We start from the raw sequence: 25,419 nt of genomic DNA on the forward strand, positions 1-25,419 counted from the left end.
GCAAAATACAACACAATATGATCTGATGGCAGGATTATTGGAAGGAAGGAAGGAAGGAAGGAAGGAATAGAAGACAGGTGGGATGGAATAGAAGACAGGAAGGAGGAAAAGAAGACAGGTGGGAAAGAGGGAAGGAAGGACTTAGAAGAAGAAGACAGGTGGGAAAGAAGGAAGGAGGAAAAGAAGACAGGTGGGAAGGAAGGAAGGACTGAGAAGAAGACAGGTGGGAAAGAAGGAAGGAGGAAAAGAAGACAGGTGGGAAAGAAGGAAGGAAGGAGGGAGGGAATGAAGGACTGAGAAGAAGACAGGTGGGAAAGAAGGAAGGAGGAAAAGAAGACAGGTGGGAAGGAGTGAAGGACTGAGAAGAAGACAGGTGGGAAAGATGGAAGGATGGAAGGAAGGAAAGAGGGAAAGATGGAAGGAAGGGAAAGAAAAGAAGACAGGAAAGATAGAAGAAAAAAGATGGAAGGAAATATGGAGGGTAGGGAGGAAGGAAGGACAGATTATTGTTCATCATTAATATGTTTATTCTAGTAGAAAATGAAATCATTAAAATTATAAACTTTGAGATGATTGAGTTTTGTAGTTGTTCAGATTCTCACTGTGAACTTTAGTACTTTTTTAAAACACTAAACACTCCCCCTGCTGTCTGTTCTGTGTAAAGCACTTTGAGAAGTGGCCCAAGCTGATGCCCATCGTTGCTCACGCTGAGAAGCAGACGGTCGCCGCCATCCTGATGGTGGCTCAGCTCTACCAGCGGCCAGTCCACATCTGCCACGTCGCCAAGAAGGAGGAGGTGAGACTGGAGGGATGGAGGAATGGAGTCATTTAGTTTATTTGGCTCCATTTCATTTCTTATATGGGCATGAAGCGGGGCCATGGGCGGAGCCATGGGGCGGAGCGGGGAGGTTGCTATGGTTGCGAGGGCTGGATCTCGAAGACATTGGTCAATCAACCTGTCAATCAGGACGTAGCCACGCCCTAATGCATACCCTGCTTTATCATCACATATAAAATCAGGGAGGCCAAAATGTCCCAAATGAACATCATACTGCATTGAAGAAGGCTTTAAACTAGCGATTGAGACCATAAACACATTTTGAAAACGTTTACTGAGGTTAGAAATCAAGTGAGAAGTTGGTGAATTCTCCATTGACTTGTATAGAGACGGTCGCCCCCTGGTGGCCTTTTGATAGAATGCAGCTCTAAGTTACTTCCTGGTTGGCCTCATTTCAGAGGACCGGACCTCCCTGACTGGTTGCTATGGGATATGTGCAATACTGTTATGTAATTGTCGTATTGTATTGATTATTAATTATAAATGATTCCTTAATTTCAGATCCTGATCATCCGAGCTTCCAAGCAGAAGGGCATCCAGGTCACATGTGAGGTCGCTCCTCATCACCTCTTCCTGTGTGAGGAAGACGTGCCCGACATCGGAGACGGACGAGCACAAGTCCGGCCCATGCTGGGAACACGCGAGGACATGGAGGCGCTCTGGGAAAACCTGGACATCATCGACTGCTTCGCCACAGACCACGGTCAGTAAACACACTCCACCGATGGGTGCAGTCCAGCCCACTTTCCTTCCTGTGTTCTTTTCCTTCCTTCCATCCCTCCTTTTATCCTTTCTTTGTTTCTTCTTTCCTTCCTTCCTTCCTTCCTTCTGTCCTTCTGTCCTTCTTTCCATCTGTCTTTCCTACCTTTCTACCTTCCATCTGTCCTTCCTTCCTCCCTTTCTTCCCTCCTTCCTTTTTGCCTGTTTTTCCTTCCTTCCTTTTGCCTGTTCTTCCTTCCTTCCTTCCTTCCTTCCTTCCTTCCTTCCTTCCTTCCTTCCTTCCGTCCGTCCGTCCTTCCTTCCATCTGTCTTTCCTACCTTTCTTCCCTCCTTCCTTTTGCCTGTCTTTCCTTCCTTCCCTTCTTATTTTCTTCCTTTCTTCCCCCCCTTTCTTCCATCTGTCCTTCCTTCCTTCCTTCCTTCCTTCCTTTCTTCCTTTCTTCCTTTCATCTGTCCTTCCTTCCTTCCTTCCTTCCTTCCATCCTTCCATCCTTTCTTTGTTTCTTCCTTCCTTTCTTCCTTCCATCTGTCTTTCCTACCTTTCTTCCCTCCTTCCTTTTGCCTGTCTTTCCTTCCTTCCCTTCTTATTTCCTTCCTTTCTTCCTTCCTTCCTTCCATCTTTTTAATGATTCGGCCCACATGAGATCAGATTGGTCTGTATGTGACCCTTTAATGAAAATGAGTTTGACACCTCTGATCTAACGTCTTACTCAAAGTCAAAGCCATCATCTTGTGTAACTATGTTGTTGTTTCCTTGGTTAGCTCCTCACTCTCTGGAGGAGAAGAGCGGCGAGCGTCCTCCTCCTGGTTACCCCGGCCTGGAAACCATGCTGCCGCTGCTGCTCACCGCCGTCAGCGATGGACGTCTGACTCTGGATGACATCATCAGACGTCTGTACGATAACCCACGCAGGATCTTCAACCTGCCGGTCCAGGAGAACACCTACGTGGAGGTACGTTTAGACCAGGGGTGTCAAACATGAGGCTCGTGGGCCAGAACCGGCCCGCAGATGGGTGCAGTCTGGCCCACTTTCCTTCCTGTGTTCTTTTCCTTCCTTCCATCTTTCCTTTTTCCTACCTTCCTTTTATCCTTTCTTTGTTTCTTCCTTCCTTTCTTCCTTCCATCTGTCTTTCCTACCTTCCTGCCTTCCTTCCTTTCATCTGTCCTTCCTTCCTTCCTTCCTTCCTTCCATCTGTCTGTCCTACCTTTCTTCCCTCCTTCCTTTTGCCTGTCTTTCCTTCCTTCCCTTCTTATTTCCTTCCTTTCTTCCCTCCCTTTCTTCCATCTGTCCTTCCTTCCTTCCTTCCTTCCTTCCCATCTGTCTGTCCTTCCTTCCTTCTGTCCTTCCTACCTTTCTTCCCTCCTTCCTTTTGCCTGTCTTTCCTTCCTTCCCTTCTTATTTCCTTTCTTCCATCTGTCTGTCCTTCCTTCCTTCTGTCCTTCCTACCTTTCTTCCCTCCTTCCTTTTGCCTGTCTTTCCTTCCTTCCCTTCTTATTTCCTTCCTTTCTTCCTCCCTTCCTCACCTCTCTAATACTTGTGTGTGTTGCTCAGGTGGACTTGGAACAGGAGTGGGTCATTCCTCAGGCCATGCAGTTCACCAAATCCAAGTGGACGCCTTTCCAAGGGATGAAGGTGAAGGGTAAAGTCCGCCGAGTGGTTCTGCGAGGAGAGGTGGCGTACATCGACGGACAGGTCAGCACACACACACACACACACACACACACACACACACACACACACCCACACACACACACGATTGATTGTTGTCTTTTGTGTTCGTGAGTCGTAAAGTTAACATGAGCTTATTTCTTCAAGGTTCAGGCCGGGAGAAGTTCTGAATACAATGAATAAACCCAGAAAGTTTTGGCAGTTTGCTTCCTCTAGTTAGTACAAGGGTGTCAAACATGCGGCCCGTGGGCCAGAACCAGCCCGCCGAGAGGTCCAATCCGGCCCAGTTTCCTTCTTCCTCTTTTCCTTCCTTCCATCTGTCCTTCCTACCTTTCTTCCTTCATTCCTTCTTTCCGATCTTCTTTTCCTTCTTCCCTTCCTTCCATTTGTCCATCTGTCCCTTCCTTCCTTCCTTCCTTCCTTCCTTCCTTCCTTGTCTTCTCTTCCTTCCATCTGTCCTTGCTCCCTTTCTTCCTTCCTTCCATCTTTTCTTCCTGTATTTTCTTCCTTCTCCTTCTTTTCCTTCCGTCCTTCCATCTTTTTATTGATCCGGCCCACATTAGATCAAATTGGGCTGTATGTGGCCCTTGAATGAAAATGAGTTTGACACCTCTGCTCTAGTATCTGTATGTGTGGTTCAGTTCAAGATCAACAGAGTAAAATATGAGGAAGAGTTGCAGGTTTTACTTAAATGAGATATAAACTCACTGTAGTTTGTAGTTACAGGTATTAAAACTTCAGAATAAAAGCATGAAAGTGAAATCAAACAGCTGGATCTGTCCCAGGAAACAGGAAATAATTCTATTCTATATTTAATTCTACATTTATACACACATGTATGAAACTGGTATTTAAAACAACCCGTGAATCAGTTTTTGTCACTCTGATGCCTGAAGGACTGAGGTTTATATTTCATTTCTGTTTTCTTCTCTGTGTCTCTCAGGTTTTGGTGCCTCCAGGTTACGGTGAAGATGTGAAGACTTGGCCGGCTGCTTCCATCCTTCCTGCTGAACCTGTTAAAGAATGTCCAAAGGTTTTTAAAAATACTTCATAACACCGTCTGAGGAATAAAATCCAATAATAGAAATGTGTTTATCTCTAGTTGTAAAGACTAGAAACCCAAAATGTTTTAGGATTGTGTGTTTAACCCTCCTGTTGTCCTCGAGTCAAGGAAGGAAGGATGGAAGGATGGAAGGCAGGAAGGTAGAATGGAAGGGAGGGAGGAAGAAAGGATGGAAGGCAGGAAGGTAGAATGGAAGGGAGGGAGGAAGGAAGGGAGGAAGGTAGGATGGAATAAAGGAAAGAAGGAAGGGATGGAGGGAGGGAGGAAGGAAGGGAGGGAGGGAGGGAGGAAGGATGGGACGGAGGAAGGAAGGTAGGAAAGGAGGAAAGGAAAGAAGGAAGGAAGGTAGGAAAGGAGGAAAGGAAGGAGGGAGGGAGGAAAGGAAAGAAGGAAGATAGGAAAGGAGGATAGGGAGGAGGAAGGGAGGAAAGGAAAGAAGGAAGGGAGGAGGAAGGGAGGAAAGGAAAGAAGGAAGGAAGGATGGAAGGTAGGAAGGACAAAGGAAAGAAGGAACAGTCAAGACAGACAGTTAATGTGACTACTGTGGTATGCATTTAATCTAAGTGTGTGTGTGTGTGTGTGTGTGTGTGTGTGTGTGTGTGTGTGTGTGTGTGTGTGTGTGTGTGTGTGTGTGTGTGTGTCTCTCTCTCTGTGTGTGTGTGTGTGTGTGTGTGTGTGTGCGCGTGTGTGTCAGACCCCGGAGCATCCTCCTCGTCCGACTCCTCCCCGTGAAGGTCCGGTACGAGTCCGAGCACCCAGCCCTCGGCGCTCAGGAGCGGGAGACGGCCGCTACCTGCTGCCCCCCCGCACCCACCGCTCCTCTGACCCTGGACTACCACCAGGTACTACAACTCCCATAATGCACTTGCACGGTACTTTGACTCTGTCTGTCTGTCAGTTATTCGCATCTCTCTCGAACCGTTCATCCGATTGATTTCAAACGTGACAGGAGTCTAGCTACGGGTGTGAGTAAGTGCAGTGCCAAGTTTGACGTTGTTTGGATAAGAAATATAAAAGATGTAGATAAATCTTTCCCTGACTCGAGGACAACAGCAGGGCCAGAACCGGCCCACCAAGGGGTCCAATGTGGCCTACTCTCCTTCCTGTCTTCTTTTCCTTTCTTCCTTCCTTTCTTCCTTCCTCTCTACTTTTCCTTCCTTCTTGTCTTCTCTTCCTTTCTCCCTTCTTCCCTTCCTTCCATCTGTCCTTGCACCCTTTTTCTTCCTTCTTTCCTTTCATCTTTCCTTCCTTCCTTCTTGTCTTCTCTTCCTTTCCTTCCTTCCTTTCCTTCCTTCCATCTTTCTTTATGTCCTTCCTTCTATTTTCCTTTCCTTCCTTCCATCTTTCTTCCTTTCCTTCCTTCCTTCCTTCCTTCCTTCCATCCATCTTTTACTGATCTTGCTCCACAGTGAGTTTGACCCTCCTGCTCTAGTGAGACACTTTTATGCAAGAGGAACATTATCAATATCTCCTCCAGAGTCGCCATGTTTGTTTTTGACTCTGTGCTGCCCCCTGGTGGATGTATTGGTTAACGCGTTCCTGCTGTCTGCAGAGATGGTCATGCTCCCACCCAGCGGTGTCGTCGAGGGTTACGCTCACCCTCCTCCGCTGTCCAGGCTGATGTCTCCTCAGTCCATCCCAGGACAGATACCTGCTGGACAGATGTCTCACTTCCAGACGTCTCCTCTGTTGCACCTGCTGGTGGGACAACACATCCTGTCCGTCAGCCAGTTCAGCAAAGAGCAGGTTCGCCATGCACACACACACACACACACATATACACACACACACACACACACACACACACACACAGTTATTTAGTGGTATAATAATAATATAATCATTTCTGTGGTTGTTTCAGATCTCTCATCTTTTCAACGTTGCTCACACGTTGCGTCTGATGGTGCAGAAAGAGCGAAGCCTGGACATCCTGAAGGTTCGTACTTATGAATATGATCTTAACTTCACATCTACAAACTCTTTATTCCTTTATTAAACTCTTCTTCTTCTCCTCCTCCTCCTCCTCTTCCTCTTCCTCTTCCTCTTCCTCCTTCTCCTCCTCCTCCTCCTTCTTCTCCTCATTCTTCTCCTCCTCCTCCTCCTCTTCTTCTCTTCTCCTTCTCCTCCTTCTCCTTCTCCTCCTTCTCCTTCTCCTTCTCCTCCTCCTCCTCCTCCTTCTCCTTCTCCTCCTCCTTCTCCTTCTTCTCCTCCTCTTTCTCCTCCTTCTTCTTCTACTACTTCTTCTCCTCCTCCTCCTCTTCCTTCTCCTCCTTCTCCTCCTCCTCCTCCTTCTTCTCTTCTTCTTCTCTTGTTCTCTTCTCCTCCTCTTCTTCTTCTCTTGTCCTCTTCTCCTCCTCTTCTTCTTCTCTTGTCCTCTTCTCCTCCTTCTCCTCCTCCTCCTTCCTCTTCTCCTCTTCTTCTCCTCTCCTCTTCAGGGTAAGGTGATGGCGTCCATGTTCTACGAGGTCAGCACCCGCACCAGCAGCTCGTTCTCGGCGGCGATGCAGCGTCTGGGCGGCTCCGTCGTCCACTTCAGCGAGTCCACGTCGTCCAGTCAGAAGGGAGAATCGCTGGCCGACTCGGTCCAGACCATGAGTTGCTATGCCGACGTCCTGGTGCTGCGACACCCGACGCCCGGAGCCGTGGAGGTGAGTCTGAAAGAGACCAGAGGTTCATGTTGGAGGCTTTTATTGTGAAGAGAACACAGCTCTGAAAGGTTCATGTTGGAGGCTTTTATTGTGAAGAGAACACAGCTCTGAAAGAGTCATGTTAGAGGCTTTTATTGTGAAGGGAACACAGCTCTGAAAGAGTCATGTTGAAGGCTTTTATTGTGAAGAGAACACAGCTCTGAGAGATTCATGTTGGAGGCTTTTATTGTGAAGAGAACACAGCTCTGAGACAGAGATGAGAGATTCATGTTGGAGGCTTTTATTGTGAAGAGAACACAGCTCTGAAAGAGTCATGTTAGAGGCTTTTATTGTGAAGGGAACACAGCTCTGAAAGAGTCATGTTGAAGGCTTTTATTGTGAAGCGAACACAGCTCTGAAAGGTTCATGTTTGAGGCTTTTATTGTGAAGAGAACGCAGTCCTGAAAGAGACCAGAGATTCATGTTGGAGGCTTTTATTGTGAAGAGAACACAGCTCTGAAAGAGACCAGAGATTCATGTTGAGGCTTTTATTGTGAAGAGAACACAGCTCTGAAAGATTCATGTTGAGGCTTTTATTGTGAAGAGAACACAGCTCTGAAAGAGTCATGTTGGAGGCTTTTATTGTGAAGAGAACACAGCTCTGAAAGAGGCAAGAGATTCATGTTGGAGGCTTTTATTGTGAAGAGAACGCAGCTCTGAAAGAGTCATGTTGGAGGCAGATTTCCGTCTCACTGTCAGTATGTGTGTTTAACTCTTCTTCTTCTTCTTCTTCTTTAATATGTGACGTGTTACAGAGTGCGTCTCGTCATTGTCGTAAACCGGTGATCAACGCTGGCGACGGCGTGGGCGAGCATCCCACCCAGGCGCTGCTGGACGTCTTCACCATCCGAGAGGAGCTGGGGACGGTCAACGGCATGACGGTGAGGGACAAAAAAAGACCCCAAAAAAGCTGCTGTATGATTGAATTGAGATCAGGGGTGTCAAGCATGAGGCCCACCGAGGGCTACAATCTGGCCCACTTCCTGTGTTCTTTTCCTTTCTTCCTTTCTTCCTTCCTTCCATCTGTCCTTCCTCACTTTTCTTCCATCTGTCCTTCCTTCCATCTGTCCTTCCTCACTTTTCTTCCATCTGTCCTTCCTCTTTCTTCCTTCTGCCCTTCCTTTTGTCTTTCCTTCCTTCCATCTGTCCTTCCTCACTTTTCTTCCTTCTGTCCTTCCTCTTTCTTCCTTCTGCCCTTCCTTTTGTCTTTCCTTCCTTCCATCTGTCCTTCCTCCCTTTCTTCCTTCTGTCCTTCCTTCCATCTTTCCTTCCTTCCATCTGTCCTTCCTCCCTTCCTTTCATCTGTCCTTCCTACCTTTCTTCCTTCTTTCCTTCCATCCATCTGTCCTTCCTCCCTTTCTTTCTTCCTTCCTTCTTTCCTTCCATCTGTCTTTCCTTCCTTCCCTTCTTATTTCCTTCCTTCCTTCCTTTCTTCCATCTGTCCTTCCTCCATTTCTTCCTTCCATCTGTCCTTCATCCCTTTCTTCCTTCTGTCCTTCCTCCCTTTCTTCCTTCTGTCCTTCCTTCCATCTGTCCTTCCTCCCTTCCTTCCTTCTGCCCTTCCTTCCGTCTTTCTTTCCTTCCATCTGTCCTTCCTCCCTTTCTTCCTTCTGTCCTTCATCCATTTGTCCTTTCTTCCTTCTGTCCTTCATCCATCTGTCCTTCCTCCCTTTCTTCCTTCTGTCCTTCCTCCCTTTCTTCCTTCTTTCCTTCCATCCATCTGTCCTTCCTCCCTTTCTTCCTTCCTTCTTTCCTTCCATCTGTCCTTCCTACCTTTCTTCCTTCTTTCCTTCCATCCATCTGTCCTTCCTCCCTTTCTTCCTTCCTTCTTTCTTTCCATCTGTCCTTCCTACCTTTCTTCCTCCTGTCCTTCCTTACATGTCTTTCCTCCCTTCCTTTCATCTTTCCTTCCTTCCTTTCTTCCTTCTGTTCTTCCTTCCATCTGTCCTTCCTCCCTTTCTTCTTTCTGTCCTTCCTTCCTTTCTTCCTTCTGTCCTTCCTCTCTTTCTTCCTTCCTTCTTTCCTTCCATCTGTCTTTCCTTCCTTCCCTTCTTATTTCCTTCCTTCCTTCCTTCTTTCCCTCCATCTCTTTAATGATCCGGCCCACCTGAGATGAAGTGAGTGTGTATGTGTCTCTTGAATTGAACCTCTGCTTCAGACAGATTCAGGTGTTTATATCTCTCTGTCATGTTTTCCTGTCAGATAACGATGGTCGGAGATCTGAAACACGGCCGCACCGTTCACTCCCTCGCCAAACTGCTGACTCAGTACCGCATCACTCTGCGCTACGTGGCCCCCAAGAACCTGCACATGCCCACAGAGATCATCAGCTACGTCGCCTCCAAGGGCATCAAACAGGTGACGACCGGTTCAACTCCATCAAGAAACTGTTTTAAAGAGCGAGTCATTGGTTTTTGGGGGGGTTTCTTCCTTCCTTCCATCTTTTCTTCCTTTTCTTCCATCTTTCCTTCCTCCCTTTCTTCCTTCTGTCCTTCCTCCCTGTCTTCCTTCCTTCATTCTGTGCATCCATCCTTTCTTTCTTCCCTCCTTCCTCCCTTTTCCTTCCATCCTTCCTTCTTTCCTTCTTTCTGTCCTTCCTTCCCTCTTTTCTTCCCTCCTTCCTTCCTTCTGTCCTTCCTTCCCTCTTTTCTTCCCTCCTTCCTTCCTTCCTCCCTTTCTTTCCTTCCTGTCTTCTTTTCGTTCCTTTCTTCTGTCCTTTCTTCCTTCCTTCATTCTGTGCATGCATCCTTTCTTTCCTTCCTTCCCTCCTTCCTTCCATCTTTCCTTCATGTTTTCTTTTCATTCCTTCCTTGATTCATCCGTCCATCCTTTCTTTCTTCCCTCCCTCTTTCCTTCCGTCTTCCCTCCATCTGTCCTTCCTTCCTTCATTCTGTCTGTCCATCCTTTCTTTCTTCCCTCCCTCCTTATCCTTCCTTCCTCCCTTTCTTCCTTCCTTCATCCATCTGTCCATCCTTTCTTTCTTCCTTCCCTCCTTCCTCCCATCTTTCCTTCCTTCTTCCTTCCATCTGTCATTCCTTCCTTTCTTTCCTTCCTTCTCTCTTTCCTTCTATCTTTCCTTCCTCCCTTCTTTCCTCCCTTATTTCCTTCTATCCTTCCTTCCTCCCTTTCTTCCTTCCTTCATTCTGTCTGTCCATCCTCTCTTTCTTCCCTCCCTCTTTCCTTTCCTTTCCTTTCCTTTCATCCTTCCGGCCCATATCAGTTCATATCATTCTGTTTGTGTCCGTTGACTGTAAATGAGTTTGACTCTTCTGCTCTAAACCAATAATCGCTCCTGTTTGACTGATTTGAGTTTTAATCAGTCCTGTTTTTTGACTCAGACTTTGACTCAGACATGTTTTTGCGTCTTGTGTTGCAAACAGGAGGAGTTTGAGAATATCGAGGAAGCTCTGCCAGAGACCGACGTCCTCTACATGACGAGGATCCAGAAGGAGAGATTCGCCTCTGAGGAAGAGTACAAAGCCGTAAGTAACCACGGTTTTCATCTCATCAGCTGATTTTAGTCTCTTCAGATGAGGACAGATCAGTAGTCATGGAGCTTCTTTTAAACTGGGTCTCTGGAAAGTCTAAAAATACACAGATTCAGTTCCTTAGAAGATCTTAAAAAGCCTTAAATTCAATATTATTTCTTACCTGCCTTGGACGATATGTTTTTTTACCTGTAGTTGCAGGTTGTTGGGTGGTTTTCTACATCTATAAACTACAAATAAGACTGATTTTAACTACTGCTGGGCAATATATAGTTAATAATATCATGATATGAGACTAGATATCTTTAGATTTTGGATATTATAATATCATGATATGGCATAAGTGTCTTTTTTCTGGATTTAAAGGCTCCATTGCAGTAAATTGATGTAAATTTCTTAACTTAAAGCTGTTGTAAACCTTTTTAAACTCCAAGCTTTTAGGCTGCAACCAATCAGCTCCCTTTTAACAATCTACAGACACTCAATAATACAATCAGCCAATCTGAGAAGCTCATCTGCAGCCAATTACAAATGGAGGTTACCACTGGTATCATGTTCAGAGAGACACAATACACACTAAGTTTACTATACGACCTCCCTCTTAATGAACTCTTGATGATTGTTTCTGTCTCAGTGTTTCGGACAGTTCATCCTCACTCCTCACATCATGACTGTGGCCAAGAAGAAGATGGTGGTCATGCATCCGCTGCCCAGAGTCAACGAGATCAGGTACAAAGACACAAAACAAATCATCACAGAATTTAGTGAAACTTTGTTCATCTCCACATATCTGCTCAGTTCAGATGTTTTACTGTAGTATACCAACACAGCTCTACTTTTAAATATACTTTATATTCCATAACTGATCTACTCCAGAAGTGTATTAGTACTGCAGTATTGTTGTTCAGATACTACCTGACATCATGCATTAGTTGAAACCAGGTGGGGAGTTCTGGTCCTCTGAAATGAGGCCAACACAGAAGTAACTTAGAGCTGCATTCTATCAAAAGGCCACCAGGGGGCGACCGTCTCTATACAAGTCAATGGAGAATTCACCAACTTCTCACTTAATTTCTAACCTCAGTAAACGTTTTCAAAATGTGTTTATGGTCTCAATCGCTAGTTTAAAGCCTTCTTCAATGCAGTATGATGTTCATTTGGGACATTTTGGCCTCCCTGATTTTATATGTGACGATAAAGCAGGGTATGCATTAGGGCGTGGCATCACCAGGTTGCCGGTGTAGACTGTGGTAGGTAGGCGTGCAATTTCCTCGAGATCCAGCCCTCGCAACCTCCCCCGCTCCATCCTCTTGCTCCTCCGGATGCCCATATAAGTCGAATCCGTGCACCTCAAATTTTCAAGATGGCGCTGCTCAGCAGATCCGATACTGTTGGCCTCAAAGCAGCAGTCCACAAACCAATGGGTGACGTCACGGCTGTTACGTCCATTCTATATATATATATACAGTCTATGGTTGAAACTGATCTTTCTTTTTTCCATTTTTCCTTTTCTTTCAGTGCGGAGGTCGATACGGACCCTAGAGCTGCATATTTCCGTCAGGCAGAGAACGGCATGTACATCCGAATGGCCCTGCTGGCCACCGTACTGGGAAGATAGATATGATATTTGACTTTCTCTTTATAGCACAGATGGTCAAATTGTTAGTGTAATAAGTTTTAGATGCTGCATGTTCTTTCTTAAAAAATAATACAATCCACAGTGGAGTCCTTGGAGAGGGGTGTTACATATAGTACAGTTACATATAAAGACTTTAAAGTGTATAAAATGAACAAGTTGGAACATGGTTCTTTGTTCAGGTTAGACATACATCTATTTGTTTATCTTCTGATCCTTTACTCACCTGCAAACCTGCATTTTAATGTCTTTAAAACACAATAGTTTCTTCCATTGAACTGCTGCTTCACTAAGAATAGTTTAGATTTAATAGGTTTATTTTGGGACCAATAAGTTTTGTTTTGTCTCTTTTTTTGAAATGGTTAACTGAGGATCACTGAGGAGAAAAAGGCATTGAAAAGTATGATGATGTTAGTTGATGAAATAAATCTGTTACTAGCTGGTTAAAAAAATCTGCAGCAAAGGCAGTTTTTGTTTTCTTTTTATCTGCTCAACTTTAGGTGAATTTAAAGGGACCAACCAGGATGTTAAAAAGGGAGAAAAGAGGGAATGACTGCTACTGGGGTCACACTGCCACCTGCTGGATTTTAAGGGGTATTCTCTATTCTGACCGACAATGATACCAGTTCTTCTTCTTCTTCTTATTGTTTTTCTATAATGATCCTTTGCTTGAACGTGTAGCATTAACTGACAACAGAAACGCACAAATGTTCTTCAACTTTAATTGTGCTGTTTGATGGTTTAGGAGTCATTGCTTTAACTGTTAGTGGTTTCTTACACTGTAGCAGTTTAGAGGAAAAACTTCTTTATTTTTAAATCTAAATGGGAATTGATGACAGTGAAATGTTGGTGGTGAATGATCTTTGTATTATGTGGAGCAATAAATAATAAAAAGAACAATTTTCCCTTTTGCAGTCGATGTTGTCGTTAATTTCCAACACGTGGCAAATCTAAAATTAATTAATAAAGTCAGTAACTAGAATAACTGGCACAATAAATGTGTAATTAAACTTTTTTTATTAGAGTGACAACTCCTTGGACCTGATCCAGAAACATATGACCTTTCTTATGATGCAAATAATTCTTATACACAAATTCATAAAAGTTATAGGGCTGCTTGAAGCCATAACCTCTCTACCACCTATACATGAAGAGTGTACAAAATAAAACCCTGTTAAATGGGAAAATAAAATACAATGTTAGAGCACTGGTTAAATTTACATTTGCATAAATTCTCTTTGAAGCATGTGATTAAAGAGTGGTTTACTATTAATGCTGCCTTCAAGAACTGTCTGTAAAATCAAAACGACATACGAGAGTGCATTATGGATGACAAAGTTTTTTTGGAGTTTTTTGAAGAAGAAATGTGATAAAATTACAATAAACAAAAATTGTCACTAGAGGAAAGTAACTAAGTACATTTACTGTAACTGCACTTAACTTAGGTTGCATTTTAAATTCATTAATCTCTAATATAGAAGCACAGTCAGTGATTCACATGAAACCAGAGTGAAACCTCGTCTACCATCAACATTTAAACACAGGAAGCTGCTGTCATTTCCTGTTTCTATTGTTTGATTTCAGCAGCTGTCTTCAGTCAGCAGTGTGACTGTTTGTCTCACTCAGACAGAGGACACAAAGACACTGAGGAATCAAGCCACCAGAACCCAAACCCAGCATACAGAGGTTCAGTGAATGTGGTGTTGAAGGTGTGGAGGTGGATCAGTGTGTCAGAGGAGACTCTGTAGAAGGACAGAGTGCCAGCAGGACAGTCCACATACACTCCTACTCTGTTGGAGACAGAGGAGGAGGAGGGAGAGAAGATAGATGTTTCTCTTGTGTTGTGACAGACAGAGTAACCATGAACATCAGAGCATCTCAGACTCCAGGACTGATCATTAAATCCAAACCAGCTGTCATAACCGCCTCCTGTTCTGCTAAGTCCTCCGTAACTCACTGATATACTGACTCCTCCTCTCCATTCGAACTCCCAGTAACAGCGACCAGTCAGACCATTTCTACACAGCAGCTGTTTCCAGTAATCAAATCTGTCTGGATGATCAGGATATGACTGATACTCTCTCACACATGTCACCTTCCTGTTGTTGTCCGACAGTTTGAGGTAACCGTTTACTGTGTTTGTGTCCAGTATGGGTTCACAGAAATCTGATAAAGAGAAGAAGAAACAACACAGCAGAAGTTTATCATCTGACACACCTGATGGATTTATTCTGTTTAACTTCTGATCTGTTGTTCATTTCTATAAAGTTTAATGACACATTTTGTCAGTAATGTTTTAATGAATAAATACCACAAAGACCAACTTTGTGTTTAAAGAGAAACTGACTGACTTCATCAAATTAAATCCACACTTACATTTCTTCAGACCAGGTTTTACCCACTGCTCTCCGCCATGATCCATCCTGGAGGAAGAAACACAGTCAGAATGGTTTTCTATCCAACATGAGTCCTAACTGCTGTTCAACATGAAGCAGCGTTCCTCAGTTTGTCAGAGTGACACAGAAACAGGCTGAAACTCATCTGTCTCAACTGTCTGCTGGATTCTTTCACTGAAGTCTGAGAGGAAAAGACCTGAAGAACATGCTATCAACAAATATATCGTCCCACATGATAAATCACAATATTAAATATTGATCTCTAAATGTTGTCCTGAGCAGAGAAAGTCATGACCTCAATATTAAAAGAAGAGAAAAGGTGCATTTTTTTAAAGTTATTAAAAAATAATAAATGCAACAATAAGACAGCAAAACATTAAATTCATTTATATGCATCTGCTCATTTGTTTGTTTAGTAATAATAATAACAATAATTAGGGCCTGAATTTCAGCACAGGAAGTCACAGGAGTTTTTGCCTCAGCGACCGCCGCAGCTGCACTCCCCTTGGCCTGTCGGTACCTGCCTGCTGCCTCCAGAGTCCCACAGGCCAAAAAGACCCTATAGGACTCCTTCAGCTTGACGGCTTCCCTCACCACCGGGTTTGGGGATTGCAGCCACGACAGGCACCGACCACCTTACGGCCACAGCACCGGTCAGCCGCCTTGACAATGGAGGCACGGAACATGGCCCACTCGGACTCAATGTGCCCCACGAAGCTCTCCCGGAGGTGGGAGTTGAAACTCTCTCTGACAGGAGACTCTGCCAGACGTTCCCAGCAGACCCTAACAATACGTTTGGGCCTGCCAGGTCTGACCGGCATCCTCCCCCGCCATCGTAGCCAACTCACTACCAAATGGTGATCAGTTGACAGCTCTGCCCCTCTCTTCGCCCGAGTGTCCAAGACATGCGGCCACAAGTCCGACGACACGACTATAAAGTCAATCATCGAACTGCAGCCTAGGGTGTCCTGGTGCCAAGTGCACATGTGGACATCCTTATGCTTGAACATGGTGTTCGTTATGGACAATCTGTGACAAGCACAGCAGTCCAATAACAGAACACCAATCGGGTTCAGATCAGGGGGGCCGTTCCTCCCAATCAAACCCTTCCAGGTCTCACTGTCGTTGCCGACGTGAGCGTTGAAGTCCCCCAGCAGAACGAGGGAATCCCCAGAGGGAGTGCTTTCCAGCATCCCCTCAAAGGAGTCCAGAAAGGGTGGATACTCTGCTGCCATAGACGCAAACAACAGTCAGGATCCATCCTCCCACCTGAAGGCGGAGGGAGGCTACCCTTTCATCCACTGGGGTAAACTCCAACATATAGGCAACAAGCCGGGGGGCAGAGAAGACTGGTTCCAGAGTCCTTGCTGCCGACTATATTTAGCTGGAACTTCTCAGCCTCGCGCACCAGCTCAGGCTCCTTCCCACCAGAGAGGTGACGTTCCACATCCCGAGAGCTAGCTTCTGCAGCTGAGGGTCGGACTGTCAAGGTCCCCGCTCAGACAACTGAGCTCCTGGGGTCACGATAAGGTAGAAGCTCAGGGAGGGGTTTAAGTTTATACTAAATAACTACGTAATTACAGTGTTTCCCACACATTCATTCTTTCGTGGCGGCCCGCCACGAAAGAATTACGTTCGCCACGAAGAGATTTTTCGGCTTTTGGCTCGCTCGACCTCGCTCATAAAAGCATAATAATGGGACTCTGTCTGTGAATGTAGTTTGTCGTAACAATTCCGGGGCAGTAGGTGGCGGCAATAAAACCAAAGAATACGCACTTAATTCACCTGGTCGGCCAGAAGAACAAGAAGAAGAAGAAGACAGACATATGTCTTTGCTAGAGGCTCTCTGCTGGTGTGTGGTGTGAATGAAACAGGAGGAGTTCACGGACGTAAACAAAACAGTCACGTGTCCCACAGATGCACGTGTAGGCCAGGAAGTGACGTGAAAGGGACCTAAATGGTTTGTTTCGTGTCTGTTTCCTTACGTGTTGGACTAACTACATGTTGACATATTGAGGAAAATATTTCGGTTTTATGGAAACGGATTTCATATTTCACAAGAACGGATACTTGGCGAGCTGTACAGAAAGTCCTGAGTCATAAGATGATCGTTGTGGATAAAGAGAAGACTTTGAAGGTATGTAGCATTATAGCTGTTAGCTTACTTTAGCTGAGTGGCTAGCCGAGCTAACCGCTAATACTATTACAGCTGTGAGCAACCATATAATTCATGAGTGGTCTTGAATGAATCAGGAGAATCTAAGCTTTCTAACAATGTACGGCATGAATATATATGTTTAAGGGTTGATGTTTAAAACATTCAGAAGAACTTGTGGCTAGCTCCCAACTTCCGGTCCGTCCCGTAGGCGGAACAGCGTATTTTACGTGTCTGCAGTTCCGATCCTTCATGTTGGCTGAAACAGACAAGTCATCCTCAAATATGCTGAAAACCATGTTGAAGTTTGGCCTGCAGTTAGTCTTCCCTAATGTTTATGTGGCTTTGAGGATGTTCCTCACGTTGCCGGTGACAAACTGTGAGGGGGAGCGCTCATTTTCTCATTTGGGGAGAATCAAAAATGAGCTGAGGACCACACCACCACAAATTGATGCCTGTCCTGTGGGAAACACTGAATTACTATAGAATATAGTTTAGAGAATATCTTAAATTGAAGGTTAGCGACAAAATGTCATTTGCAGTAAGAATAGGACACTGTAAGACCTGCATTCCCCCCAACAAAGTAAAATCCCCCCTAAGTGAAACATTTAAGGGGGAATTGCCCCCAAACTTTTCAACTGATTGTAGTTTTTGCATACTTTCATTTTGGTGATCCATGGGTATCTGTTTTATGTTACGGTTACTCAGAATAATGCATTTTTAGCCTAATTTGTTATGAATATCTGCCAGAATAAATGAACTAGTTTTGTTTCATTAAAACAAACATAAATGTACTGAGACCCTTTGGATTTAGATTCACTCTCAAAGTCGCATTCAAATAATAGGAGATCCTGTGTGACGTCCTTTCACAGAGACAGCAGTGCATTGCTGTGATAGCAGCTTAATTAAAATGAGGATACTATATTTATGTTGGTCTTTGCCAGCTGTAACAGCATGCATGCTAGGGAACATAAATTCGTTATATGGGATTGCACTGCTGTATCATTGATATCGAGATATCATGTAAAAATGTATACCGGTATTATTGTAAACTGTATGATATTGCACAAACCCTAACGGGGAGAACATGCAAACAGACACAAAAAGGCTCCAGCCGGGTATCAAACCGAAGATCTTCTTGCAGTGAGGCAACAGTGCTAATTCCTAAACCACCAAGAAGTAACTTTGAATTTAGAGAATAAATTAACCTTTAAGGTAGCAAAACATTTGTTGAGATTTGTAATGAAACAATAAAGTAGTAAAGAGAAAGTTCATAATGAAAGTGAACTTATTTATAATGAACAATAAATACATCAATAATAAAATAACAGATGGACACTGCTCTGATGCGTTCAGGGACACCTGGAGATCATGAAAAATTAACAAAACAATAATTTTAGACTGACAAACTAATTTTCTCCAGGTTTCACTCACATCACATGATCTTCAAACTGTTAGAAACATGATGAAGAATCAACTTGAACCTGTCTGTGCATACCTGAGTGTGTCCAGTCTCCAGTGTGGATCCTCCAGTCCAGCAGCCAACAGCTTCTCTCCTGAGTCTCCTGGGTGATTGTAGCTCAGGTCCAGCTCTCTCAGATGGGAGGGGTTGCAGCTCAGAGCTGAGGCCAGAGAAGCACACCCTTCCTCTGTGATCAGACATCCTGAAAGACTGGAAATATAAAAAGGTTGATAACACAATGTTTTTAATAATATAAGTACTGGAATCCTACAGATGTGTAGAATAATTGACATTAATATGAAAGTAACACAGCAACTCTGAACTGTATCAACTGTATAAAAAGTCAAAATCAGCTTTATTGTCATTGTTCATCACAATAAAATTATAAATGATGTATCCGGACCTGAGACTTTCCAGTGTACAGTGTGGGCTCTCCAGTCCAGCAGACAACTGTTTCACCCCTGTATCCTTCAGGTTGTTGTCACTCAGGTCCAGCTCCCTCAGATGGGAGGGGTTGTAGCTCAGAGCTGAGGCCAGAGAAGCACAACCTTTCTCTGTGATCAGACATCTTGACAGACTATAAATATAAAAAGGTTGATAACACAATGTTTTAATCATATAAGTACCAGTCCAGTACCCTAATGATGTGCAGAATAATTGACATTAATCTAAACGTAAAACAGCAACTGTATAAAAAGTCGAAACAACTTTATTGTCATTGTTCATTACAATAAAATTATAGATGATATATTCTGACCTGAGAGTTTCCAGTGTACAGTGTGAACTCTTCAGTCCAACATACAGCTGCTTCAACCCTGAATCCTGCAGGTTGTTGTCACTAAGGTCCAGTTTTCTCAGACTAGAGGACTGGGAGCTGAGAACAGAAGACAGAGCTGCACAGCTTCTCTCTGAGAGGTTACAGCCGCTCATCCTGAAAAAATGATAAGTACAGAACACAAAATGTTTTATGTTTCATATTTAAACATTTTAAATTGTTCATATATCCACTTCTTCATCTACTTACAGAGCTTTACTTGAAGCTTTGACCACTGGCAGCAGCCTCAGAAGTGCCTCTTCTGTAGCAGAGTATTTCTTCAGGTCAAACACGTCCAGATCTTTTTCTGATGACAGTAAGATGAAGATCAGAGCTGACCACTGAGCAGGAGACAGTTCATCTGTGGAGAGACTTCCTGATCTCAGATATTGTTGGATCTCCTCCACTAAAGAATGATCATTCAGTTCATTCAGACAGTGGAAGAGATTGATGCTTCTCTCTGCAGACAGATTCTCACTGATCTTCTTCTTGATGTACTTCACTGTTTTCTGACTGGTTTGTGAGCTACTTCCTGTCTGTGTCAACAGACCTCGTAGGAGAGTCTGATTGGTCTGCAGTGAAAGACCCAGGAGGAAGCGGAGGAACAAGTCCAGGTGTCCATTTGGACTCTGTAAGGCCTCATCCACAGCACTCTGGTACAGATGTTTTAGTTTAGGTTTGTCTTTAAGTACTTTTGACCACCAGGATGTTGTTTGTGCCAGCAGATTGACTCCAGACTTGATGAATGTCAGATGGACATGAAGAGCAGCCAGAAACTCCTGAACACTCAGATGAATGAAGCAGAACACCTTGTCCTGGTACAGCCCTCTCTCCTCTTTAAAGACCTGTGTGAACAATCCTGAGTACACTGAGGCTTCTCTGATGTCAATGCCACACTCTGTCAGGTCTGATTCATAGAAGATCAGGTTGCCTTTCTGCAGCTGCTCAAAAGCCAGTTTTCCCAGAGACTCAATCATCTTCCTGCTATTTTTATTCCAGTGTGGATCTGTCTGAGCTCTTCCATCATACTTGATGTTCTTCAGTTTGGACTGAACCACCAGGAAGCGGATGTACATCTCAGCCAGGGTCCTGGGCAGCTCTCCTCCCTCTCTGCTTTTCAACACATCTTCCAGAACTGTAGCAGTGATCCAGCAGAAGACTGGGATGTGGCACATGATGTGGAGGCTTCGTGATGTCTTGATGTGGGAGATGATGGTGCTGGCCTGCTTCTCATCTCTGAATCTCTTCCTGAAGTACTCCTCCTTCTGTGGGTCAGTGAACCCTCTGACCTCTGTCACCATGCCAACATACTCAGGAGGGATCTGATTGGCTGCTGCAGGTCGTGTGGTTATCCAGAGGCGAGCAGAGGGAAGCAGCTTCCCCCTGATGAGGTTTGTCAGCAGCACATCCACTGAGGTGGACTCTGTAACATCAGTCAGGATCTCATTGTTGTGGAAGTCCAGAGGAAGTCGACACTCATCCAGACCGTCAAAGATGAACACAACCTGGAACTCTTCAAACCTGCAGATTCCTGTTTCTTTGGTTTCGGTAAAGAAGTGATGAACAAGTTCCACCAAGCTGTACTTTTTCTCTTTCACCACATTCAGCTCTCTGAAAGTGAATGGAAATGTGAAGTATATGTCCTGGTTGGCTTTGTCTTCAGCCCAGTCCAGAGTGAACTTCTGTGTTAAGACTGTTTTCCCAATGCCAGCCACTCCCTTTGTCATCACTGTTCTGATTGGTTCATCTCTTCCAGGTGAGGCTTTAAAGATGTCTTCTTGTCTGATTGTTGTTTCTGGTCTGTCTGGTTTCCTGGATGCTGTTTCAATCTGTCTGACCTCATGTTCATCATTGACCTCTGCAGGCCCTCCCTCTGTGATGTAGAGCGGTGTGTAGATCTGATTCAGAAGGGTTGGGTTTCCTGCTTTAGCAATCCCCTCAAACAGACACTGGAACTTCTTCTGCAAGTTAGACTTGAGTTTATATCGACACTCTGCAGCACGAGTTCCTGAATGAACAAAAAACTAATTAAATCAATCAGATGATTTTACAGTAAATTGGTAGAATGTAAACATTAAACTGAAGATGTATATATTTTCCTCCAGTATGAAATGTATTCAGCTCATCAGTTGTGGACAAACAATTTCTGACTATTGCTCAGAAACTGAACTCAGAGGAATTCATAGATCTGATGCAGATGTGTGCATCATATTAACAGCAGAGTTTGAAATATAAACCTCTCCCATGTTGCCTCCATTTCCTCTCCATCATGTTAAATCTGTTAAAATCCTCTTACTGCTCTGCAGACAGTCAGCCAGCTCATCCTGCTTCATTCTCCTCAGGAAGTGCAGTGTGATCTTCAGAAATGCCTCTCTGCTGCTCCTCCTCTGCTTTTCCTCCTCACCGTCCAGCACCTCCTCATCCTCACTCTGACTCTTTAAGCATTCTGGATAATCAGGACTCACTATCTTCTGCATCTTCTTCAGCTCGTTCTTCACAAACCTGCTGATGTTCTCCTCCAGCAGCTGGAACAGAATAAAATGTAAATGTAACTGGTCGAAGTCAACATCAGATGATCAGTGACAGACTGAACAGCTGCTGGTCTACAGAGTGAAGTATGGAGACTGTTAGGACCAGAATGGTAGTTTAGTATTTAGTCTGTGGCTGTTGCAGGTTGCAGTAGTAGCTGTGTTTTACATTTACACACCATAAATATGGAGTCCAGGTGTGTTTGATGCTGCTGGACAGACTGACCACTGAGAACCTCTGAGCTCTGCTGATGAACTCTGTGAAGAAAAGATGACGTCTCAGAATAAATAATGACACTCAATGTTATCACAACACCACAACAAAGATATCACACTGCTTCTCAGGAGAAATGGAGAGAAACAGACAAAAACATTGTATATTCTGACCTCTGATCAGCAGACTGATGTTCATGTTTGAAGTGAATCGGTTTACTCATAGACCAGTCACTCTTCATGGACACACAGCTGGGTTCAGGAGAATCTGGTCTCTGCTGATGAACTCTGAAGAAATGATGAAGTCTCAGAATAAATAATGACACTCAGTGTTAAAGGTGTTGTGTTCTATCACAGTGAATCCAGGTAAAACACTCAGCTTTTCTGTCTGACCTCTGATCATTTGTCTCTGTAAAGACTTTTTACGTCTGTTCAAAAAACTATTGTACAGATAAAGTTTGTGGTTTTTTAGAAAAGTGTATGTAGTTCTCATTAGAGTTGGATAATAACAGATATGCATTTTACAGTCTGACCCCTGATCAGCAGACTGATGTTCATGTTTGAAGTCAATCGGTTTACTCATAGACCAGTCACTCTTCATGGACACACAGCTGGGTTCAGGAGGATCTGGTCTCTGCTGATGGATCCTGATGGAAACAGAGAACTACAGTGTTAATCCTGAAGATTGCTTGTTTTGTTGGACGACGGCTGCCACACATCATGTGTTTTTGCTCAGAGACCACAGATGCATCTCTGATCGCCCCAGGACAGTCTGCTTAAACATGATCTCCTGCTACGAGGCCTTTGACAACAGGATATCAGGTCCCAGTGATGTTAGTGGAGACCAAGGGCGATTCTAGGATCAGACCTTTAGGGGGGCTCAATGCCCTGCAAGTGTTCAAACCCCCTGCTAAATTCCTCATTTCACTGGATAACGTAAATTACAACAAGAAATATTAATATATGATAGAGTGCTCTACTATAATGTATAATAATAATGGTTCAGAATAAACTATCACAGATTTGTACAGATAGGACCCCAAGATGAGGGAAAGACCATTCTAATCCCATCTCTAACAGAGAGACTCGCAAAATAAAATGTAGTTGTATCCTATCTAACACATTTTGAAAAAAAAAACCCAATCATTTTTTACATTTATCATTTTCAGGGGTGCTTAGGTAACATTTGGGGTGCTTGAGCACTCCTAAAAAAGGGTCTAAAATCTCCATTGGTGGAAACCAAGAAAAATGATACAACAGATCATTACTGAAAACAACCTGTAGCTGGTTTGAGTGACAGCTGCCATTTAGTTTGGCAGATAAATAATTATAATTTATATAATTTATAATATAATAATCGTTTTCCTCATCCCTCCCCCCTCTTTATTTGTTCTGTTTTTTAGCTGCTGTTGTAATTGTGAGCCAGAGCAGATCTGTTGTTACTCCAAGCAGAGGATCTGGTGGTTTTAGTCCCAGCTGAGAATGTGATGGAATAAAATCTAAACTTTCACAGAGTAAACTCACATATTGAAATATACACAAAGTATTTTTAATTAATAAAAAAGAATCACTAGTGAAGAATCCATGAAATGATCACAACAAATACATCACACCTCTTCTCAGGAGAAATGGAGAAAAATGGAGAGAAACAGACAAAAACATTTTATATTCTGACCTCTGATCAGCAGACTGATGTTCATGTTTGAAGTGAATTGGTTTACTCATAGACCAGTCACTCTTCATGGACACACAGCTGGGTTCAGGTTTAGGTTTAAGTCTAGGTTTAGGTTTAGGTCCAGGTTCAGGTCCAGGTCCAGGTCCAGGTCCAGGTCTAGCAGAGTCTGGACTGTGCTGCTTCTTTGTCCTTCAACACAACACATACAGAGCTTTGAGTGTGAATAATGATGGTGGAGTGATGTGAGTGGAGAACAGTGATGGACAGTTAGAGATCCTCATCTCACCTCTGAGCTTTGGTCTGGATGTCATGTTCCCCACACAGAGAGCTTTTAGAGGGAGGGACTCCCTCCTCTCTGTCCTCACTCTGATCCATAGCAGAGAAACACCTTCACACAAACACAACAACATTCATTACAACCAGCTGAACATCACACAGACACACAGCAGTTGTTATTACTGTTAATGACATGTCACAAGTACTCAGAGGTGATCTGGACATTGATGAGGCAGTAAAAAGAAATGACTCATTATTTCTACTATCAATATTTCTAATCAATGTACATACATGCACATACAAATAGTGATGACAATAATAATAATAAGAAGAATAATACTATTAATAATATTAATAATAATAATAATAATTATACAAACTAGAAAATTCCAGGGAAATTTTGAGTGCCACGGGGCTACTGCCGGGACGAGTACACGATTTATTTCCAGTGTTCAAAAGTCACCATGATCATATTCTGTTTTTCGAGTATTAAGTACATCTTACTAATCAGTATCAAGTGTAATGTAAATGTTAATAATCATATTTAACCATAAATAATACTTTTTAAAACTAATTAATTAAAGTCTACCTCATTTTTTCCACAGACAGGAACATCACTGTTGAAATTATTAAGTAAATCTTCAAATCATTTAGAGAGTAGATTTTATTATACTTTTTTATTTTAAATTACTTAGTTGTATGAAATTATATCATGTACATTTTGTTTATCTTCTATTGATGAATGTTGAATCTTTTTATATACCACAAATCATATAACTACAATACAATACTATAAAACTATGTATTTAGTCCACAGTAAACATGAATTAATCACTCCATTCAAATGAATTACCTCAGTTAACTGGTTAAGTTATCCCATATTTACCCTTTCTATAATCATTAACCTTTATAGTCTACAAGCATGCTGTTTTAAAGTTGTTTTTCAGGACCTGTGACCCTGCTCAGGACGTCTTTGAAGTGTGTGTGACCGACTTGTGATCATAGACTGTATATAAGAAACTTGTGATCCCCACTCCTTAGAGCAGTAATGACTATGTAAATTAGGGAAATCCTGAAACCAAGACGATTACATTAGGGTCAATAGGGAGCGAGACAGGGATTGGTGCATGTCTACATTTTGACAAAAAATGATTTGTCTCCTTTTTACGGTTTGGCCGTGAGCTCGAGTTAAAAATAAAAATTAAGGTTATTTTTTATTGCTTCTCGCACTCAAGCTAACTGCCGCTTCCACTCTAACTTTGAAGAAAAAGTGATTTCCACTCCTCGTTTGACTGATCATAGTTTGAAAGGTTTACATGTTATGGAAAAAGTGATGGTATTTTTCCAGAGAGCACAAGTTTTCCTCCGTTCAATCAATGTATCCACCACCAACCAGCTTAACAATACAGTGGTGTCTAGTAGAAAAATAGAATATATGACTCAACTATAAAATGTATTTTCAATTTTTTAACAAAAAAACAAAATGTCGTTTTCATAAAAACAACAAAAATAATATATTAAAAAAAGTACTTTTCCTAAAAACAACAAAATCAAATAAATACTCAAACACTTTTTTCACATAAATTCAAATAAATTATTAAATAAACAAAACAAAATACATTCACAACCTCTGCAAATAATCCAAAACAAATATCAACACTTTTCTTTTAAAATACAGGCACAAAGGACACAAGAAAGGAGGACAGAACTGTAGTGCTGTTCTTAGTGCTGTGCATAAAAAGTGACTCAAGTATAAAGACTCAAGTATAAAGTATAAATGTGGGTCGCCCTGCAACTG

At 43.1% G+C, this 25,419-nt stretch overlaps 2 protein-coding genes across 2 annotated transcripts in view; one reads left to right on the top strand and one right to left on the bottom strand.

Annotated features, from left to right (window-relative positions):
* Nucleotides 1-12,395, top strand: part of cad (carbamoyl-phosphate synthetase 2, aspartate transcarbamylase, and dihydroorotase) — a 48,975-nt gene extending 36,580 nt beyond the window's left edge. Inside the window, exons 31-44 of the mRNA XM_053337078.1 lie at nucleotides 665-796; nucleotides 1,340-1,541; nucleotides 2,321-2,511; nucleotides 3,112-3,252; nucleotides 4,172-4,261; nucleotides 4,986-5,133; nucleotides 5,844-6,037; nucleotides 6,153-6,227; nucleotides 6,727-6,939; nucleotides 7,734-7,859; nucleotides 9,181-9,336; nucleotides 10,359-10,460; nucleotides 11,101-11,195; nucleotides 11,985-12,395. Coding sequence (XP_053193053.1) covers nucleotides 665-796; nucleotides 1,340-1,541; nucleotides 2,321-2,511; nucleotides 3,112-3,252; nucleotides 4,172-4,261; nucleotides 4,986-5,133; nucleotides 5,844-6,037; nucleotides 6,153-6,227; nucleotides 6,727-6,939; nucleotides 7,734-7,859; nucleotides 9,181-9,336; nucleotides 10,359-10,460; nucleotides 11,101-11,195; nucleotides 11,985-12,084 — 1,965 coding nt within the window. The 3' untranslated portion in view covers nucleotides 12,085-12,395. The remainder of the gene's footprint in view (nucleotides 1-664; nucleotides 797-1,339; nucleotides 1,542-2,320; nucleotides 2,512-3,111; nucleotides 3,253-4,171; nucleotides 4,262-4,985; nucleotides 5,134-5,843; nucleotides 6,038-6,152; nucleotides 6,228-6,726; nucleotides 6,940-7,733; nucleotides 7,860-9,180; nucleotides 9,337-10,358; nucleotides 10,461-11,100; nucleotides 11,196-11,984) is intronic.
* A 1,325-nt stretch (nucleotides 12,396-13,720) lies between these two features.
* On the bottom strand, nucleotides 13,721-23,720 carry LOC128377490 (NLR family CARD domain-containing protein 3-like). Its single transcript, XM_053337441.1, has 10 exons — nucleotides 23,632-23,720; nucleotides 21,845-21,958; nucleotides 21,637-21,715; nucleotides 21,226-21,454; nucleotides 19,140-20,937; nucleotides 18,873-19,046; nucleotides 18,519-18,692; nucleotides 18,152-18,325; nucleotides 14,479-14,525; nucleotides 13,721-14,268 (listed from the first exon to the last, which is right to left on the bottom strand). Exons 1-10 carry the CDS (start codon nucleotides 23,718-23,720, stop codon nucleotides 13,721-13,723), a joined length of 3,426 nt encoding a protein of 1,141 aa, XP_053193416.1.
* Nucleotides 23,721-25,419: the final 1,699 nt, after the last annotated feature.

Source organism: Scomber japonicus, chromosome 17, assembly GCF_027409825.1.
Source record: "Scomber japonicus isolate fScoJap1 chromosome 17, fScoJap1.pri, whole genome shotgun sequence".
Lineage (NCBI taxonomy): Eukaryota > Metazoa > Chordata > Actinopteri > Scombriformes > Scombridae > Scomber > Scomber japonicus.